The sequence below is a fragment of the Marmota marmota genome, unplaced genomic scaffold, assembly GCF_001458135.2.
Source record: "Marmota marmota marmota unplaced genomic scaffold, marMar, whole genome shotgun sequence".
NCBI classification, from domain to species: domain Eukaryota; kingdom Metazoa; phylum Chordata; class Mammalia; order Rodentia; family Sciuridae; genus Marmota; species Marmota marmota.
In genome coordinates this window covers 12,153,978-12,175,018 of record NW_025999880.1, presented here as the reverse complement: position 1 = coordinate 12,175,018, position 21,041 = coordinate 12,153,978, and the positions used below count along the sequence as shown (strand labels likewise).

The 21,041-nt window shown below is 38.6% G+C and overlaps 1 protein-coding gene across 1 annotated transcript in view; it reads right to left on the bottom strand.

Moving 5' to 3' along the window:
- Nucleotides 1-1,199: 1,199 nt before the first annotated feature.
- Nucleotides 1,200-21,041, bottom strand: part of LOC107150469 (speckle type BTB/POZ protein) — a 79,547-nt gene continuing 59,705 nt past the window's right edge. Inside the window, exons 3-9 of the mRNA XM_015495504.2 lie at nucleotides 18,800-18,951; nucleotides 18,575-18,702; nucleotides 11,807-11,984; nucleotides 8,163-8,218; nucleotides 7,579-7,701; nucleotides 3,930-4,072; nucleotides 1,200-2,476 (exon numbers count right to left, since the gene is read on the bottom strand). Of these exons, the coding sequence (XP_015350990.1) occupies nucleotides 2,332-2,476; nucleotides 3,930-4,072; nucleotides 7,579-7,701; nucleotides 8,163-8,218; nucleotides 11,807-11,984; nucleotides 18,575-18,702; nucleotides 18,800-18,803 (777 nt within the window). The 5' untranslated portion in view covers nucleotides 18,804-18,951 and the 3' untranslated portion in view covers nucleotides 1,200-2,331. The remainder of the gene's footprint in view (nucleotides 2,477-3,929; nucleotides 4,073-7,578; nucleotides 7,702-8,162; nucleotides 8,219-11,806; nucleotides 11,985-18,574; nucleotides 18,703-18,799; nucleotides 18,952-21,041) is intronic.

Here is a 21,041-nt window from a genome sequence, read left to right as displayed (position 1 = left end):
GAAATGGAACTTCCTGCAGTTCATTACGTAATCTTCAGGATGTGACATTAGAAGATCTGGCACACAATAGTTGCGTGACCTTAGGCATGTTCCTTCCCTGGGTTTCACCTTCTTCTAGCTATAGAATGGAAGAGGCGATCTATCACCTGCCCAACCAAACTCATCAAGTGGTTGGGAAGTTCAAATGAGATACTGTAGATGAAGGTTTACTGAGAACTGAGAAATGCAGAGAGCAAGTGCAGTTATCTGAGACAACATAGGTAGAGGAGACTGCAACTGCCCTGATCTCAGGGTCTGAGTGCTGATCTGGAAAGCAGGGCTGAGCCGGCACAGGACAACAGTTAGCACACAGAGAACTTGGCATTTCCTTACACAGGTTGTTACCTAGGGAGGAACCTGGGAAGTGCAATGCATGTTTTGTCTTTTTAATATTTTTTTTTAGTTGTAGATGGACACAATACCTTTATTGTATTTATTTATTTTTTATGTGGTGCTGAGGATTGAACCTGTGCCAGGCAAGAACTCTACCACTGAGCCATAACCCTAAGTAGAAAATTAAATTTGTAAAGGCTAAAGTTCACCAAAAGGAAATGTTAAATTAAATAGGTTGAAGCTCCATTGAAACTAAAAAAAAAAAAAAAAAAACCTTGGCAGAACAGCCAATTCATTTTCCCGTGTATCCTGCTTGTCCTAACAGTGCTATGAAGCAGGCTAACAGGGAACCCTAGAATATTCTTGTGAGCTCACTGGAGTTAAGGCAATTTTTCTGGAAACACATCAAGTCAATGACAGGACCAGTAAGAGACAATAATTTCCCTTTATTTGATCTCCACATTTGTGTCCCCTGGATCTTTTAATATTTAGTTAGGAGAAAAGAGATTGGGGATTAAGTCTTAAAACATACAGGATGCAGAAAAGCCCAGTACAATCACTTGCCTTGGCAGAGGTAGGGGCCTGGTCCTTCATTAGGATATGGACTCTCAATACTCAAGAACAAAAGATTGGCAGATGCTGATAGCTCACAATGGAAACCTGAGATTATGAAAAATAAATAAATCCCTTCTGCTTATTAGACATTTCAAACATAATCCCTGCAAGATGAACGATCAAACTAGGCCTTCAAAATCCCTTAAGCAAGGAACTCAGACTCAAGAGACAAGCCAGGTGAGTGAAAACAAAAGACCAGAGATACCACACAGTACAAAATAGTAATTATTTATATTTTCAAAAAGAAAAAATTAACATTTGGAAGTTCTCCACTGTAGGAAGAGGGCTAAGAAGGAGGAACAGGACTGGCTCCTATGCAGGTGGCAAGTCAGGTACAAACAGCTGAGCAATCTGTGCTGGGACTTTTTTCACACAGCATTAATAATAAAATTTCCTTTTTTCTTCTCTTCTTTTTGTTGTTTTTGTTTTGTGTGTTTTCAGATTTCTTGTGTTTTTTTTGTTTTTGTTTTTTAGAAAAAAGGGAAGGGGGAGGGAAGAGAAATAAAATCAGAGAAAAATGCCAAAAAACATTTTCCACAATATCTAAAAACAGAGAACCATAGTTCTTGTCAAGACAGCATGAATTCTGGATGAATTTTTTTTTCCAGTTTTCAACACCAATAAAGATTTTTGCAAAAGCCACTATCATCAGAACACTTATCTTCCAGATCAAATAACCTCTTCCCCTTTTGCCTTTGCTTGTCACTTTCATAAGAGGATAAAAGGATGTATTCTGTTCTTGCAAAAAATAAGTGCTAACGAGAGAGCTCTTCTGATACTTGTGTGGTGGTGAGGAGTTTTCACAAACATCCAAGCTTCAGCACAGTTGGAAGGACTAAAATTTGCTTCTCTCAACATAAATACTATTAGAATTCACAAACTGATTTTGAAAAATTCTGCAAAAACTCTTCTTTCCTTTTCCCTTCTCTTAAAACTAAATGTCCTTTTTTTTTTCCTTTCTTCTTTTTCCTTTTTGCTCCAGGCACCTGACAATTTGTTCTGCTCAGTCAGATGCAGGCAGGTTTTTCCGAAGTACCATGACTGGGATGTGCTCAGGGCCAGCACCTAAACTGAATCCCAGAGTCAGACTTGGTCAAGCCAAAGGGAACACGGTGACGCAGCAACAGGGTTTTCATTAGGTTGAGTAGCCCCGAGTCCTGGGCCTTTCCCTCCCCCCGGCTTCCCCAAGTTATTTAGTGCTGTTTCAAAAGTCTGGGTCCACGATGCAGTCTCTTCCCCACAACAGAGTAAAGCTCCACAGATTGCGCTGTCTACCTGGTGGTCAGTGGCAGCAACAGGGGCTGCTGCTTCTGGAAAATCCGGAGTCTTGCAAAAGGCAGGATCTTAGGATTGCTTCAGGCGTTTGCGGGGAGGTCCCAGGAAAGGGCACTGTGCTGAAGCCAGAGAGCGATATGCTTCAGCCACCAAGTGGGGATGTGACACTACCATTGACTTCCATCCAGAGGTCTCCAAGACATCTGAAGCATGACTAAGAGAAATGCAGAGAGAGAGGGATTATCAAAGGAAGTGAGCACAAGACAGATGAACAGCCACCTAAACAGCCTAATTTTCCAAGGTTTGGTGTAAAGGGTATTAATGAAAGACTTTGCTTGGTAGACAGTGGCAGACTGGTGACCAGACTGTGGCTATTGTGATTCTGAATACCAAGACTTTGAGCCACTATACTATCAAAAAAAAAAAAGTGGAATTTAGCTCTTCTTAACTTTGTCAATGTTCTTTACATTCACTAATGACGTTAATAAGGAGAGAAGCAAGGGTTGCCTCAGACAGACAGCTCTGAGCGTCCACCTGGCTGGTCTGTAACCTCAGGGCAGATCATAGTTTGGAGCCTACCTATTTGTCAAAAAAGAGAGAATAATAAACCACTTTTCATTCAATGGTTGAATTAATTTATAAAAAAACACCTAGTACATAGTGAATCTAGTACATAGTGAACACTCAATAGTACTAACATTTATTGGTTTCCTCCCTCCCACTTAGAAATAATCTTATGCTGGGTATGGTGGCACATGCCTGTAATTCCAGCAGCTTGAGAGGCTGAGGCAGGAGGATCACGAGTTTAAAACTAGCCTCAGCCACTGTGAAACCCTAAGCAACTCAGTAAGACTCTGTCTTTAAATAAAATACAAAAAAGGGCTGGGGATGTGGTTCAGTGGTTAAGTGCTCCTGGGTTGAATCCCCAGCACACACACAAAAACTACACCTAGAGGACCTTACTTCCTTTATTTGGGCATTTTTTAATTTTAAATATTGTTTGTTCATCTACCTGGAATGTCTCTGACCTGTCCCACCCCAGAGCTACTGTTATGAGGGCCTCCCCACCCTAACTTTGCTTCCCATCAGGCAAGGGAATAGAATTTTCCCCTCTGAGAAGACGGGCTGCAGTCACTACTTCTTGTGGCCCCTTTGAAGTTTTTCAAAAGCACTATGGCCAGGTCACCTGTCACTTAGAATAAAAAAAAAACACATCTAGTTGAATGTTTCTCCAAACAGAATATTTACGTCTCAGCTACCGATCATCCCTTCTCTTTTTCCCATTCCACGATAGATACATTTTACTAATTCATTAAAAAATATGCTTCTATTCTCCCAGAAATCTATGTCTTTTATTAAGTCAGTGAAGGTGAAGTAAAGATGCTATCATCTGTGGGCACACAGCTTTTCAGGAAGCAAATGATCATTTTCATCAATTCCATTCAGTATTTGGAAGTAAAACACTTAACTTACCAATAGGATTCAATCCATGAAAGCAAACTATTTTTCCACATTATAAAGCTGAAGGAAAAGATGAGAACTCTATACTTACTACCAAAAAGGTTAACGAAGCTACTTGCCTATTTTACTCACTAATTCAAAGTCTTTCTCATTTCTTTAGCTATCCCAATTATTCTGAAAGAGGAACTTTGAAGATGCCAACTCACTAGTTGATGAAATCCACTGCCTGAGTTTTCAACTGATCTGCGCTGTGGAGGTCAGCCAGGATGAGAATTTCTGCGGCATTTTCCACTGAGAGGTTACTGCAGAGGGCATCCTCACACATGACCTTCAAACGCTCCAGGGCATACTGTAAAACACAAGCACTACTGTCGTCAGAGCAATAATAGCTCTGGGCTGACTGCTACTGAAGTTGTTTTCTTTAGCAGTACTGCTGTATAACCAGAGACCTGAACAGAATTACACAGAGCATGAAAAGCTACAACAGCAATGATAAAACATAACCATACTCTAAAGGTTAGTTGTTTAAACTTGAAATGAAGACAGCTAAAGTAACTTGAGCAGCTGCCATTCAAATTCTAAAGTCTACCTGTTAGGAAAAAATAGGCAATGACAGAATCCTAAAGTTATACTGTATCTGCTGACTATGTTTAAAGTCTTTCTTCAACCATTGCCACCTAGCTTACAAAGGGCATTAATGCTGCAAGCCAACAGGAACATTAAGCTTCCTGCAATCCTTTTATTTACAGCTGACTAGGGTGAAGCACAGTCCCTTCTACTTAAGCATTGTCACTACCTCGCTCGGCAGGATCTCCCAACTGGCCCATCAGGCAGTAAAAAGGAGCCCCATGGTGACTTTCACCAGCATCTCAGCCACTAGTTGATCTTGAATGAGGGTCATCCAAGGGCCTCCTTCTTTTCAATAGGAAAGGATGAATGAAGTCCCATTTTATTGGGGTTGAGGTTAAGATTCTCAGGGTAAAAGAACAAAGCAGCAGAGACCCTGGATCCACTTTCAGTTCAAAAACTTCTATCTTCTAAGCAAAGGACATAAATGTTCTGGAAATGGAAGGTCTAGGTTAATGCTGGGGCACATTTGATCCAGCTGATTGGGTTTGATGGAACTCTACTACTTACTCTCTAATATGAGATTATGAACTTACTAAGGAACTTCAGGGAAATGAAAGACGAAAGAAATAAAAGGCGTCACAAAATAAAATGTCATTAATCGGTTCATAGGAGAATGGTTTTGCTTTGAGGCTATCCAGTCTCCTTACAGGTCCCATCTTGAGGGCCTTAGAGCTCAATGACATGATGCCCCTCCAGGCTGAATCCTGGCAATCAAATCAGGACAATTTTTATTGTTATGAATTCTGGGTGAGGAGGCATATCTGCTGGCACTCTGATCTCCTGCAGCAAGAAGAGTTTTATTGGTTTTGGTGCAACTTTAATTTTTTACATTTGAGTAACTGAAAAACAGTTTCCATGGAAAATGGGAATGATAGTAGACAAGCAAGAAATGAGGCTGCTGTTTTTGTTTTAAAAGGCTGGAAAAGGTTGAGTAAACGTTCAGTCTTTATACAGTGCTGCAGGGACTACTCCTCTTATCCTTTCTAATACATTCTTTTAAAAGGACTTTCACTGTGAATAGCTCTGATCCCTACTGCATAATTAGACAAAAGTAGCCATTCTTGTCCCTTGGGGGACAAAGTTTTTTTCTTAATTATGCTTCTGAAAAACCTGCCTAATGGTAGTACTTACCCGGGAGATTGAAATTGTGTCTCCCAGGCCTGGCCAACGTGTTTTGTTTTGTTTTTGGTCTAATTACACATGTCCCCAGGAGACTGAAAAAGCTCAGAAGAAGCTGTTTCAGCCTCTTGGGTAAATTCTAGATGTTTAGATCCTTCCATGAAAGATTTCTTACCTCTGCTTTCCTAAAACTCATAGGGATGTGTAAAGGTAAAAATACTTTCAAGTAGGATCAGAGTGAAGGCCATCTTAATGGGAAATTCTGAATGGAATTTAAAAATACACCCTTCAGTTATTTCTCATTCACACATTTGTGATTCAACTGCTTTTTCTTTTAAAAATATGTTTTCTTGGAAATATCATCCTTTGCTGGGAAGTTCAGACTGATCTCCCTGCTCTGGGTGTTTAGAGTAAGCGGACAGTAGGGCTTATGGCTGAGGAATAAGAACCAAAACTTGAGGGACACAGAAGTTTAACCTTGGCTCTAAAGGATGTACAACTGTGAGCCTCTGTATTTCTGTCTAAAAAGTAGGGCCTTGTGGGCTAGGGTTGTGGCTCAGCGGTAGAGTGCTTGCCTCGCATGCATGAGGCACTGGGCTTGATCCCCAGTACATGAAAAAAAAAAAAAAAAAAAAAAAAACCTAAAAAGCGGGCCTTGCAATACTACTCATCCTTAACAGGATATTGAAGATGAGGTGAAAAAATACTTGATGTATATAAGCACAAGTGACTACTTTACTGAAAACCACAGAACAGCTAAGGTAGATCCATACAAACTTTATGAAAAGCAGATATTGGGCTGTGTCTTCTACCTTTCCAGAACTGGCAATGAATATAATTTTGCTGTCTCCATTGAAAGCAAGTTTTCCCTGGTCAGAACTGAGGTATACTTGAAGAGTTTGTAATTTTTACATTGCTAATTGTACTAATAAAATCTTCAGAGGTGATAAGAAGGATACAGTTATTATTCCAATCTCTTATCAGGAGCATTGACTGGATCCACATGCCTCACCCTCTATAAACATTTCAAAAAAGCTGATCAATAAAGAGAAAACCTCCACTGAAAACCCAGGCACCTTCCTTTGTCCTCAGGTGTAAAGGAACATTATCTCCCTGAATGAATCTTGGGAAAGCTCTTGGACCCTTCAGCTGAAGCCCACTTCCCCCTCAGAAGGGGGTTGTAGACTCACAGCAGGAAGAGGGGCAATCCAGACAGAACACCCTCTTTCTCTGTTGGGGTCAGAAGCCCTTTTAGCTCAGTCACATCAACCACTTCTACCCTCTACACAAGAGAAGCTTCCACAGGGCAAATATTGATCCTTCTGCTTTGCCCTATAGGTGTCATTTCCACAGTATCCAGGGCCTGGGTGGGCCGGCCAGCCACTGAGCTTCATCTGATGTACACACCCAGTGAAAATCAGCTTCTCGGTATGTTTTAGGGACCACTAATCCTCGGAGGTGACCCTTGAGACAGGGCTAACTAAACTGGAGAAATGCTGTCTATCATACTCTTTTTTTCAGAAAATTTGTAGTATACACTAACACGTCACAGGTTCTGAGAAATCCTACAGCAAAATGGAAACTATCTGATTTAGATAAGTTCAGTATCTCTTTTGTCCCCAAAAGCTATTAACTGTCTTATAATTTTGAAGGTATACTTCAATATACCTTCAATATAATACCTACTTAACTAAGCTGAAAATGCTCAACAGTGAAAGACTATTTTCTCATTGACAAAGTTTAAATAACAATGAATTGTAAAACATCTTGTAAATTATAAAGCACAGTTCAAATGTTAGTATGAAACATAACTCTCAATGCGGTTGAAATTTGAGGTAGGGAAAAGAAGAGAGGTAAATCTTGTACTTATCCTTCTTTTCTGTAGGCTGAGGTGACCCTACAGTTCACCATTCAAGGCAGTATGCTTTTGAGAACAAAAAGGATACTATTAATTGCCTTGAAGAAACATATATAAACCAGATTGTCCTGGCCAAGCTAGGATAGATGTCTATTTTACCCACAGTGCAACACAGAAGCCTATTTACAGAACTCAACAGGTCACAATAATTCCTAAGTCCTATAGTCATTTTTCTATTCTTATCTCACCTTGTCAGCAGCTGCCAGAAGATCATCAGCCATTTTGTCGAGATTTGGAGCCTTCCCCGTGTAAATGAAGCACATCATCTCCTTAAAAACTTCAGGCTCCACGTCATTGATTTCAACCCGATTCTATGTCAGAAAAATAGAAAATGAGAAACACTCCAACAGAAAAAATTTCCTAGACTATTTTCATGATTTTAAACTTTACTGAAGAGAGACTCTTGTATCATTTTAAACCTAGCATGAACAGAAAATGTCTCCCTGTCCTACAACTGTAATAGTTTTTCTCCCATCCTGTGTACCACCTTTGCTTTCTCAAATACAGTAGTAAAACAACTGTATCTTTGACTTTCCACCTTGATTTTCCTGAGTACTATGAGTAGAAACACACCTCACCCAAAACTGTTTACATGATCTGCCTGGGGATTAAATGAGTCCACTTTACCTGGAATACTAACAGACCACCTCACTCTGCTCTCAGAAGGTGTCTGTTCAGGGAGTTGTGTTCCATTTTAATAAAATAGCAAGAAAAAATGTATATAGGAAAATAAATCACCTGGATAACATACTTTTCCGTCCTGTTAACATACCTTTTTGCTCTCCTCCATTTCATGTTCAAACATGGCACTAAAAACTGGAGAACGTGCTACAAAGTGAAAGGGGAACAAATATAAGTTATCCCATGAAAATTTCTTGGTTCTCTCCAGTTATGACAAGAGATCATTTTCCTTCTGGTTCCATTACTATAGAAAAGGGACTCAGCCTCAAATTATACCAGAACTATAAAATACCTTTCTTCATAATTATAAAATTTCTTTCTTAATATTCCAAACATCCATATTTTAAGGAAATTATTCCACAGTTACTTTTGTTGGATGACAATGCTATGTCCTTTGTACAGATCTGGAGGGTACAAATGGAAGGTCCCTCATGGTCCAACAGGCAGACCCACACCTAGGTTTTGGACTAAAACAATGACTCTGTACTTTTCTCTACTTCTAGGGACCACACAGCAAGAAAGTCAAGAGCTGGGCTCAGTAGCATGCACCAACCAGATGAAGTATATGTTCATTTATGTCTTCTTCCAAGCTATGCATTCTTAACAGAGATATCCCCCATTCAAAAGAAGTTAAAAAAAAAAAGCTTCATATAGCACAGTGGTTCATGGCCCTTCAAAAGCTTACTCTACCTGATAAAATGACCTTTTTTTTCATATTTAATTTCTCTCATTAGGGAGAATTTAAATTTAGTTTTTCTCCTTAGGAGTAGGGTTAATGAAAGAGGTTGAAAAACAATTCTCTACCCCATGCACATTCTAGTTTAATGAACAGCATGAAAAATAAATTTAATTTCAATGATAAAATGGCTAAGAACCCAAAATTTTCATGTTTCCAAATCAACTGGGGGTATGGGTCAAAGTTGAGACTACCAATCACTACTTAAGAGTGAAAGAACAGATGGCTCATGTAGGAGGCCTTTGAGCTAGCAGGGAACGGGAACTTTTGGTCTACAGTTTTTGTCAGGAAGAACTAATTTTAGCTTTCACCATTTTCTTTCTTTCTTTTTTTTACTTTTGGCCTCAAAACATTTCTGATCATTTTCTTATTTATTTATTTTTGTATTACAATTCTTAATACATCATTAGACCATAATTTATCATATCTCTGATTATATGTGTAAGGTATATTGACACCAAATTCACATCTTCATACATGTATCTTGTATAATGATGAGGGTCTCCTTTCACCATCCATGCTATTCCCCTTCTCCCTTCCTTTCCCTCCCACCTCTATTCCCTATCTAGAGGTAATCTTCCTCCTTGCTCTCCCTCCCAACCCCATTTTGAGTCACCCCCCTTATATCAGAGAAGACATTCGGCATTTGATTTTGGGATTGGCTAACTTCACTTAGCATAATCTTCTCTAATGCCATCCATTTCCCTGCAAATGCCATGATCTTATTCTTTTTTATTGCTAAGTAATATTCCATTGTGTATAAATGCCACATTTTTTAATCCATTCATCCACTGAAGGACATCTAGGTTGGTCCCACAGTTTAGCTATTGTGAATCGTGCTGCTATAAACATTGATGTGGCTGTGTACCTGTAATACGCTATTTTTAGGTCCTTTGGGTATAGTCCGAGAAGAAGAATAGCTGGGTCAAATGGTGGTTCCATTCCCAGTTTTCCAAGGAATCTCCATACTGCTTTCCAAATTGGCTGTACCAATTTGCAGTCCTATCAGCAGTGTATGAGTATACCCTTTTCCCCACATACTTGCCAGCACTTGTTGTTGTTGTTTGTCTTCATAATGGCTGCCACTCTTACTGGAGTGAGATGGTATCTTGGAGTAGTTTTAATTTGCATTTCTCTGATTGCTAGAGATGATGAGGATTTTTTCGTATATTTGTTGATTGACTGTATATCCTCTTCTGAGAAGTGTCTGTTCAGATCTTTGGCCCATTTATTGATCGGATTATCATTTTTGGGGGGATGCTTATCTTGTTGAGCTCTTTATATACCTTAGAGATTAGAGCTCTATCTGATGTGTGAGGGGTAAAAATTTGTTCCCAGGATGTATAGCCTTCACCATTTTCTAGGGAAATCACTTAACGCTCTGAACCTCAATATTTTAATCTATACCAAAAACACAGCAATTCTCACTGTTCTTATCAGAAGACTTATAGACTACAGGTACTAATAAACATTACAGTTGAAGATTAAAGAACTAATGATTTTAAAAAACAGAGAGGGGTCCATAGCAGTAGCTATGTCTTAGCGTAGGCAGACAGCAGCTCAAGCGATGGGAATACATAAAATCATCCAAGGAGAGTCAAGTAAAAACTAACTGAAGCACACCTTTAAACCTCACCAATATTTGATGGAATGGTTGAAAAAGAGGGAGGTCACACATTAGAAGCAGCTAGAAAACCAGAAGAAGAAAACCAAAGAAAGGAATCATGTAATATATGAACTGAAGAGTCTCTCAAATTTAGGAACAAGCAGGTCATACATATAACTTTGGAAAACTGCTTTCATAGCCTGGAGGTGAACTGAGGATAAGCGGGAAGAATGAAGTAGAGAATGGATGTGCTAACTCAAGAAATTCAGCTTTGGGGTGGGGGGAGAGAATGAGAATATATATATATGAATAACTGCTAGAGTAAGGTTTCTGGGAAGGCAAAATAGGATCTGAACAGAGAAGAAGTAGAAAGAAACAGTCTGCTCTCCACCTGAAGCGGAACTCCTCTGCCCCTGAGAATGTAGGTGAGAGGCAAGAGTCAAGGGTGTTCCTGTAAAAGGGTTTCAATATTCTCTTGGAAGAAGTAGGCAAGGACATCTTACAGGAGCTGGAGGCTAAAGGAGAGTGGCTAAAATATCTATTGTTGAAAGAAATAAAGGGAACAAATTCTGCATCTATAGAAAGACATTTTGGCAGTGTTGAGGGCCTTGCTAGGCATGCAGATATGTTACTAACCTAAGAGTTAACAACATCTTTTAATGTTAGTAGATGTCGAGTAGAAACAGGGAATGGGAAGATGTTAGACTAGGTAGATTATGCTTTGCCAGGTTTGTACTTTAGAACGAGGAAGCTGAGTATCCTAAGAAGCATTTTGCCTTAAAATTCATGTTATCTCCTCACAGATCTTATGATCTGAAGAGAAATGTGTGTGGCTGTCTGCTACTCTTTCTTGTGTGGTGAAATCAGTCCTCTCTGGTCAGTTCCTCTTTTGGGTCAGTGTTTCTTGTCTTACAGGCAAAAGACCTATTAGATGGAGACTTGACCCTCCGTGTCAGGGACAATCACATCACTCTCATATGTTTATATCAAAGTGAGGGCTAGGCCCTCTAGGATTGGGACTCAGCCAGATGGTATTTATCCTGAGTACAAAATCCTCTCTTTTATATCTGAACCCTATCTAGGAGCTGATACCAGCTCCTAACAAGTATCCTGACACTACTCTTGGTGCGAATGCATTCAAAACCTTTGCACATCATTTTTTACTCCTTGAAAATGGTGGCCTAAGTCCACTACAGAGAGGAAAAACAGAAATGCCATTTTTTTATGGATATCAGTCTTTTGGTTATGAGAGCTAATGTCATAATATAAAAGTGTATTTATCTGCAGGTCTTTTTGTAGCTCAGTTTAAAAAGTTGAAGTTGTTCAAAAGGAGATTACGCAGTCACTGTTTATTTCACCAAAACTATAAAACAACCCATAAATAAATACCTACCTGCTAAGATAGCTTTGTGAGCCTGGAACTCTTGGCCAGCAACACACAGGCAGCAGTCTGTGAACCGGGAATTCTCCCACAGCCCTCCTAACTCATCTGCCAACCGGCATTCAGGAACCTTCACCATATTCATGGTATTCTGGCCAGAAATGTTTACGGAATCTTGTACCACACTCACCTGTGAAATACAAGAAAACACAATCCAAGGTTTTTGTTACCAGGTATTTTCTTTCCAGCAGTAGAGACAGGTTTTGACCTCATTGCCATAGAACATTCAGTCATAGTCTCTTGAAACCACCTGCACAAAGCAAGGCTTTATCCTCTGATCAAGTAATTTTCTATTTATCACAATCATACTTATTTTAAACCATCTCAGGGCAATGGCAAGAGAGCCCCACAAATCTCCTTCTCCAATTTCTAATATGCTCCACCTCCCCTGCACTCAAACCTGGGCAAAGCTTCCAGGGGGAAAAACTGACAGAAATAAATGTTAAACTTCAAGTATTTATTTAATCCTGTCATAGACAAAACATTAAATACAAGGAATTCATATAGAAACTAACACTTAAAACACTATAGAGAAAAAAACCTAGTAACTTTTTTAAAAAAATATTTTTTTAGTTGTTGATGGACCTTTATTTTATTTATTTATAAATCAAACCCAGTGCCTCACACATGCTAGGCAAGAGCTCAATCACTAAGCTACAACCCCAGCCCAAGAATCTAGTAACTTAAATCTAAAGGTACTTCATTTTTTTTAGTTAAGTCTGGAACATGAAAATAAAGTGCAGCTTCTTTTCTGGGGCTGTTGGGAATTGAACCCAGGGGTGCTTTTACCGTTGAGCTACAATCCCAGTCCTTTTTATTTTTTTATTTTGTTTTATTTTATTTTATTGAGACAAGGTCTAAGTTATTGAGGGTCTTGCTAAGTGCTGGCCTTGAACTTGTGATCCTCCTACCTCAGCCTCCTTAGTTTCTGGAATTATAGGCATGTACCATTACACCCAGCTGAAGTGCAGTTTCTAAGGGGCCTAGTGATTAACTGGTACTTCCTCAAAAATGATAGTTTAATCAACATTGCTGACCCACTACCAGTAAGGACAGGTCTTAGAAGATCTTTCTGGTAGGAATAAATGGGTGCATATCCCACATTTTAACATCTCTATATTCAGTCATTTGAGACAATGACATACACGATGGCTGGCCATAGCTATACATGCACTTATAGCTTTGGAATAGAATGACAACTCAACTCTACTTTCACAGAGGGATCCAACTTCCCACCATGACTTCAGTGGTAGCAGTTTTATCCAGCTGAATTAACTGTTCAGGCCTAGGTAGAAACCAAGCCAACTTCTAGTTCAATCAGTGAAATTCAGAAAAATCTGTGGGGGTACCAAGTTAAGGAGTTAATAAATCACATAACATTATAAAATAAATGTCAGTTACCAAAGAAAAGAAAAGATGCTGCACAGCAGTCATCCACCTAACAATGATTGTCATGCTCTGTCTCCTACATCACATTAGGGTTAAAAAGTTAAATCTAAACAGAACTTGCAAACCTTGAGAATTAGCTCCCAACTACTGCTATTTCTAATGGTCAGATGAGAAAGACAGCTGAGGAACATCCTTAATGACCCAGATTTTTTTTAACCTTCAAGATGCAAGTCATCCCTTAGTCACAGTCATAAACCTGGAGGCAAAGTTAATGCCCCATCCAAATGACCTTAGTCCCTTCTATATCAAGTGAGATATTAAAGTGCATTGATGATATACTGATGAGCATAGATGCCTTCCCAGAGTGAGATATTTACTATCAAGTCGAGAAAGTTATTATTCATTTGTTTAAAACTAGATGTTATGGTCTTGAGCAATGAAATGGTCAAATTAATCAGTTATGAATGTGTTTAGCATTAGTATCACATTTATCAGAGGTAGATTATAACATTATTTTAACAGTCTGGGATCCAGCACAAATCACCCCACAGAGATTCTCTCTTGTCCTATGTAAGATTTCTTAGTTCAGCTATTTTCTCATATTATTAACACCAAAAGTAGAAGTTGCCTATTCCCAGTCATGGATCTAAAATACTGATTTATAACAAAACAAAACCAAAAAAAAAAAAAAAAAAAGGAAAAGGAAAAGGAAAGACAAATTAAATCCAACTTCCTCAGAGGGAAAGGCAGGAATCTCTGGGGATGGCCAATGAAGGGAATGGAGAATGCTTTTGGCACTGTGTTCCTAGCTTGAATTAAACCAGGCTGACAGGAGCCCAAAGTCATTAACACTTGATGGCAATTTAGTAGACTGGGTAAAATGAATTGGCAAAAGCTAAGCTGAATTTCTCATCAACTATGGTTGGATGTTCTTGGTTAGATATATGTTTGGTAATGAGTGGGGCCCAAAGACTGTGACACCTCTCACTGGAACAATTCCTTTCTCTGGACACAGAAAGAAAAAAAAAACAGCAGGAAGGAGAATGTACCTGTACTGTCTGGGCTAGGCTTGTTCTGTAGATATATAGATGCTTGGAGTCTCCAGAGCTCTGAATGTCTGGCACCTCTTACCGACATTAAATACGCTTAATTAAAAATAAATTTTAAATGGCACTCACAAATGAGTCGTCAGAGCCCAAACTTTTAACTTAGAAAGGAATTGTTTTTCTCTGCAAACATGATGATGCTAAAATGAGACCATTTTGAGAAAAACTAAAGATTTTTTCTAATGCCTATAAAGTTGACTACAGAGACTCATTCAGAATTGCAGCTGTGAAGATGACGTGACTGTGACATTTATGTCGTCTTATAAATGAATGCATGAAAATGTCTCAGGAAGACTGTATGATCCCCTAAATTTCAAGTTGTAAAAGGGTCTCACTTTTAAAGTCAGTTCCTTTTCTTAAAAAAGAAAATTTCATAAAAGACTAAAGATGTGCCAATTCTTATACACTTCATCTATACATAAAGTCAAAGTAAAACCCATGGAAATAGGTTTTTTAAATTCTATACAATTAAAAGAATTGGAAAAATAAACAGATACTGCATACAAAATGTTTATATAGTAGCAATATTTCTCACAGCAAAAGACTAGCAACAACATAAATGCGATCAATAAGAGGATGAATAAATATAGTATGACATCATTTTTATAAAGATCAAAAATAAGCCAAACCTAAACAATATATTATTCATGAATACAAATAATAAACAAGGGAATGATTATCATAAAATTCAAAATAGCTGTTTCTCATTCTGAGTAGGGAGATCAATCTCAGGGAGAGGTTGGGTGGTAGGGTTTACTACATCATCATGTATTATAAACTATAATGATTTTACATATTAAATCAACATTTCTGTAGGTCAAGAACAATCATGGAATGGATGGGATTTTTAAAAATTAAAAAAAAATATACTGTGATAGGCTTTTGCTATGTTGCCCAATCTGGCTTAGAATTTGAGATCCTCCTGCCTCAGACTGGAGTAGCTGGGATTGTAGGTGTGTGCCACCAAGCTCAGCTGCTATATGGGATGTTTTGAAAGAGTTAACCAGTATCTGGATACTTGGTACTTCATATTTCAAATGGTGTTTCCTTTTCATTTTTAATTGCAACATCACAAAGAGGCACTAGAATCTTCTGTTTGTCAAAGGCATGTACAATTAAGGGGGAATATGTTGCATCTTTATTGCAAACAGCCATTTGTTTTCAACATAAATAGCTAGACAGAGAACTGAAAAATTTCATGAAGATTTTCTGTGGTCCAAATTATTAAAGAGAAAATTAAAAGTGTAATTTAAGCATGCTTTCATGTCTTTCTTTCATTACCAAAAGTAAATACTCTCTGTCAAGAAAACTTGGGAGCGCCCATGCTTCCAGAGGTAAATGAAGTTCAGCTCCACTTAGCGTAGTGCAGCCAACTAGAGATGGGAACTGCAGAGCTGACATGGCCCTGACATTAATTTGTTGCACAATGTTAGGAAAAATTACCTGACCTCTTGAGACACTGCTTCTCCCCCTATAAATGAAATGAAGAAAACAGAATTTGACTCAGCTCAAAGGATTGCAATAAGGGGACAATTCAAATAATGCTTTAAAATAAGTTAATTAAGAAAAATCAACTTGGAAGAATTGCCACATTTCCTAATAGACAAAGCATCACTGAAAACTGGAAGTGAACCTAATGTGGCACATTACAAACAAGACCACTCATTTGGCATTTTCTAATTATAATCTAATTTAATTTAAACATTCAGTAACAATAAATACTAAAATAATGGCCAAGTACACAAAAGTGTGATCCTCAGTCTTTCACCTTAGGATTCCTTCTTTGGGCCTCTGGGAGCAGCAAAAAGTCCTTGAAACAACTGCACTTCCTTCATCAGGACAGCACAGGAGGGCCAGGGGCCAAGGGAGGAATGGCTCATAGTGGGCACTTATAATCTAAATTTCCATGCAGCTATCACCTTCATAAAGGTCTCTAGATAGTAAGAAAATACTAATTAGGCCTAAAGTAAATGACAGGTCAAAGGGATAAAACTTGCACCAAAAATGATTGAGCTATGAAAAATGCTAAGAACTTAGATGAGTTGCAGACATTTTTAAAACCCACACATCCAATATACACGCCTACGCAACCGTCTTGCAATGCTGAATGCTACTAAGTCCACAGAGAGCCTTGGAACAGAAACGAGTCTCACTAGGCACAAGCCCAAGTATGAGAAGCAACACTCAGCACCTGTGGCCAACAGAGAAGTGTGAGAGGAACAGATGGCACACCTGGTTCGATGGTAAGAAACCGATGGCATCAGCAGAACCCAGCAGACGCTTCCCTGTTCAACATCTCCTCGTTTCCAAAGTGTCATCTCACTTCCCTTCTAAGTCAGTAAGGCAAATCTAAACTTAACCACAGGATTTCTCCTAAGAGAATTTCATATGGAGATGTGAAGAGAGTGAGTGCTGGAACACAGCCTCAGACTTAACCATAGGATGAGAGATTGCCAAGTGAGGGCAGGCCAACGGGTTTTCAAATCAAGAATGTCAATACAGGGGTTGGAGCAGCTGGAATGGACTGGGGAAAGCGGAGGAAGCAATGTGAGAAAAGGCTGGATCTGGATCCACTGTGGACTTGGAAATGCTGCAATAAAGGTGATGGCTCTGCCTTAAATGACAGATGCAATATGTAGAGATTTTCTTCAGAGAATGGTTTGAAGATTGGCTTTTGGTTCCAACAAAATTAGACTTCTTCACTATTTTAAAGTTTTCTTGAAATACAAGACTCTAAGATAGGTAAAGATTAAAACTGATGCTCTGTATATATAACATCTAACCTCACACCTAATTGTTCTCATTTCTTCACTCAGACAACTGAGTAGGATCTGTGACCAATAGGACCTTATATGGAATTCAAATTTCAAGTTCAGTCATAAAACAACTGCCACATTTTACATATTTATATAGATGCTATCACTCTAATATTTCTTTTACTTAGCAATTAAAATGGAGACGAGGGCTGGGGATGTGGCTCAAGCGGTAGCACGCTCGCCTGGCATGCGTGCGGCCCGGGTTCGATCCTCAACACCACATACAAACAAAGATGTTGTGTCCACTGAAAACTAAAATAAATAAATAAATATTAAAAAAAAAAAAAAAAAATGGAGACGAAGCAGCTATTATACAAACTCTATTTTACGTATTCAGTGTAGTATTTTAATAAACCATGCCTGCAAAGTTTTTTAATCATTAGCAACCATTCTGTTGAAATACAGAAGCCTGCTATTGCTGGCCAGGCTTCTCTGGCAAAAGGGCAAGATTCCTAAGGGATAACTTTTCCTGACACATGGTGGTGATATGCCTTTGGAACTGTCATTAACTCACGGTATGAGCCCCTTATTTGACAGATGGATTTGGCAGTTGGGAGTTTGCCTGCACCCTCCCCCATGAAGATACAGTGGTTGTTCTTATCAAGTGGTGCTGCTCAGGAAGTGGTTCCCAGACCATATGATACACAGGAATGTTGATGTCCTAGTTGAACTGGAGTTCAATATGAGTTTGTGAGCATTTCTGAATATATGGAAAACAACTTGAAATGACTAATTAGAATAAACAATACTCATTAAAGAAACCAGCTTCTCTTGGTTTGGGAATTTTACTTCACAGGTTCCTCTATAAATCTGAAAAGGTTCTTAGGTTCTTGGTGAGAAAAAGTTACCTGACTACAGGTAGCTCTCTCTGAGTAAGCAAGCTTTACCCTGGGAAAAGTGGCTTCCACTATTCTATTTCACAGTGACTCCAGCAAGACAAACCATAGGCATACAACCCAATGGGAGTCACCTAATTCAAACAGCAGAAAGGGAAAGTAATGCACTGTCAAATATACAGGGACTTCTCACTCAAGGAGGAGCCAGGAAGTTAAAGGAACAGACACATACTTTTATTGCTGGTCACCCCTCTCAGCTTGAAATGATAGCCCTTCCAAATGCTATCTTAAAAATCCACAGTGAAAAAGCCAGAATCCTGACCCAAGCAACTTAATGTTGATGTATACTAAGATAGCACACCATGTTTGTTCTTATGAACAGTAACAAGGGTAAAGCTGAGATGCCAACAACCTTGAAATCATGAGGCAGTTCAGTCCAGTCACATAAATAACATTTGTACAGTACTATTCCACTTGGGAATTTTTCTCATTCCACATTTTTGATACAATTCAAGTCACAAATTCCCAAGAAGTCTGGGAACGGACAGTCTCAAGCAGGGTAAAAGGACTCACCTCACAAAAGAGGGTAAGCTTGTCATCAGGGAGAAGCCCGTTAGCCTCATCCAAAAGAAAATCTCTACGGATGAATTTTTTGAATCCCCAGTCCTTGCCTTGCACAAACCTATAAGCTCGTTGACTCTCTAGGATGGGAAAAAAAAAAGTCATATTTAGGGTTATCAAAAACCAGTCAGTGTATGAATATACTGGATGTGAGAATTGAACAAAAAGAACATTTACCCATAGCTTTGGTTTCTTCTCCCTTAGCATTCAGGATGGAGAATTTGAATTTTGCCCGAACTTCACTCTTTGGACAGCTGACCAGTAACAGGTAAAGTGACAGGTAATCTTTGCTTTCTTCGTCTAGCCCTTTTGGGTTTACTCGCAAACACCTTGCCAAAACAGGAAAAGAAAAAAAAAAAAAAGGTGTCAAAAGTATCCTTAAATGCTTGTGAAGTAATAGAATAGAACATCAGAATCAAGAGGGAGATATTTAAAGAAAAGTCTAGGCCTCATATCAGATTATGATTCAGTAGAATTACTACTTGGGAACCACCTTTCTAGAGCAATTTGGGTCACCTTTTAAAAGTAAACAACAAAAATAAAGGGGCTTTCTTGAACCCCTTTCTTGAAGGGGGGTGAACCTGTTTAAAAGTAAACAACAAAAATAAAGGGGCTTTCATCTTTTTCACCCTAAAACATTTTAAAATTCAGCCTAGTCTTGTTATATTCCAATCCTCAATCTCAGGAACAGCAGCCCTTAATTTTGTTAAGACAACAGAGAAACAAAAAACAAAACAAAACCCAATGAACCCTTTAATATCACTGTGGAAGAGAAAAAGTATTCTAGAGAATATGCAAATGGTACCTAATCTTTTACAGATTATTTTATCAATCTGGCAATAATATTCTGAAAATAAAGAAGGAAGTATGGAAGAAGCACAGACAAAAGTAAATCCCCATTATACACGGTAGGGTTGCAAACTAGGCTTCTAAATAGTTAGAGACACCAATCTGTTATGGATGGATCAAAATAAAATTTAAGCAGAACTGAATAGGTTCAAGTGAGTTAAGTTGTAAATGTCATTAGCTGAACTGCATGTGGTTCAGACACTGCTTCTATCACATAGAATACATAGGCCATATGTATCCTTAGGCCTTGCCAGTATTATGACACCTCTCTTAAACAGGTGGCCCAATCCAGTGCTTCTCTAGGGAGTAGAGATGCCACATACATCACTATATAATATGCTACAGATATGAATTTAAATATAATGCCTAAGAATAAACAGCTCTCTCAATACCTAGTGGTCCACTGCTTAATGTACACAGCTAAATAAATGAATAAACAACTCTTCAGTTGGTTGTCAAAGAGTTCCAAACTGGTTCAGAGATATATTTGGTCTTTGTAATGGGCATATGGGTATATCCTTAAGTGCCTGCTCCTCTTTAAGATGACACATGATTTTGATTTTTGAAATGCTATTTGAAAAATCCATAGTGAAAAAGCCAGAATTTTGACCCAAGCAATGTTGATGTACACTAAGACAGCACACCATCTTTGTTCTTATGAACAGTAACAAGGGTAAAGCTGAGATGCCAACAACCTTGAAAAATCAGTTCAGTCCAGTTACATAAATAACATTGTACAGTTGATGATGACTGATCCCCACTCCCAGATCACGTTGCCCTTGCCATAGGGATTAGTTTAGAGAACTCAGACCTCATCCATTCAATGCTACTGTGACATATTCTTGGCACATAGTGGGTTATGTCCATTGCTACTACTAGTCAGCCTTTAAGCACAAGGAAAGCTAGCATGGAGAGCAGGCTGAGAAGAGAGAGATGGGTCCTTACTCTAACCACTAGCCTGCTGGCTAAATTCCATCCTACAACCTGGTCAGTCCAGTCCACAGGCAAATAACCTCCCCCCTTTACTGCTTAAAAATAAGCAATTAAAAAGTCAAAATTTTTTGTTTAAGCTAGATTTCTAGCTTTTCTTAGAAAACCAGAAAATCTGGTGATAGTCAGCCCTTATTCAGATAGCTATGGTTGGCTGAGTTGAGTAGCCTCTGCTCCTTTTATAAGGATACCTACTTGATTGCCAAGTAGTTACTACTCATACCATGTATGGATATCATTTTTAACATTGGTCCTCTTTATTCATTTGTATTACCCTACAGCTTGAGTTTACTGATCTCTGATAAATTCAATGAATTAATCAAATTTTTGTGATCACCTATTGTTTGCTAGGCACTGTTCTAAGCACTGGGGACATAGTAAAAACAAAACAAAGTCCCTGCTTTCAAGAACTTAACATTCTAGGGCTGGGATTGTAAAAGCTCAGCGAAAGAGCACTCACCTAGCATGTGTGAGGCCCTGTGTTTGAGCCTCAGAACCACATAAAAATGAATAAGTAAACTAAAGATATTGTGTCCAGCTACAACTAACAAATATTAAAAAAAAAAAAAAAAAAAAAAAA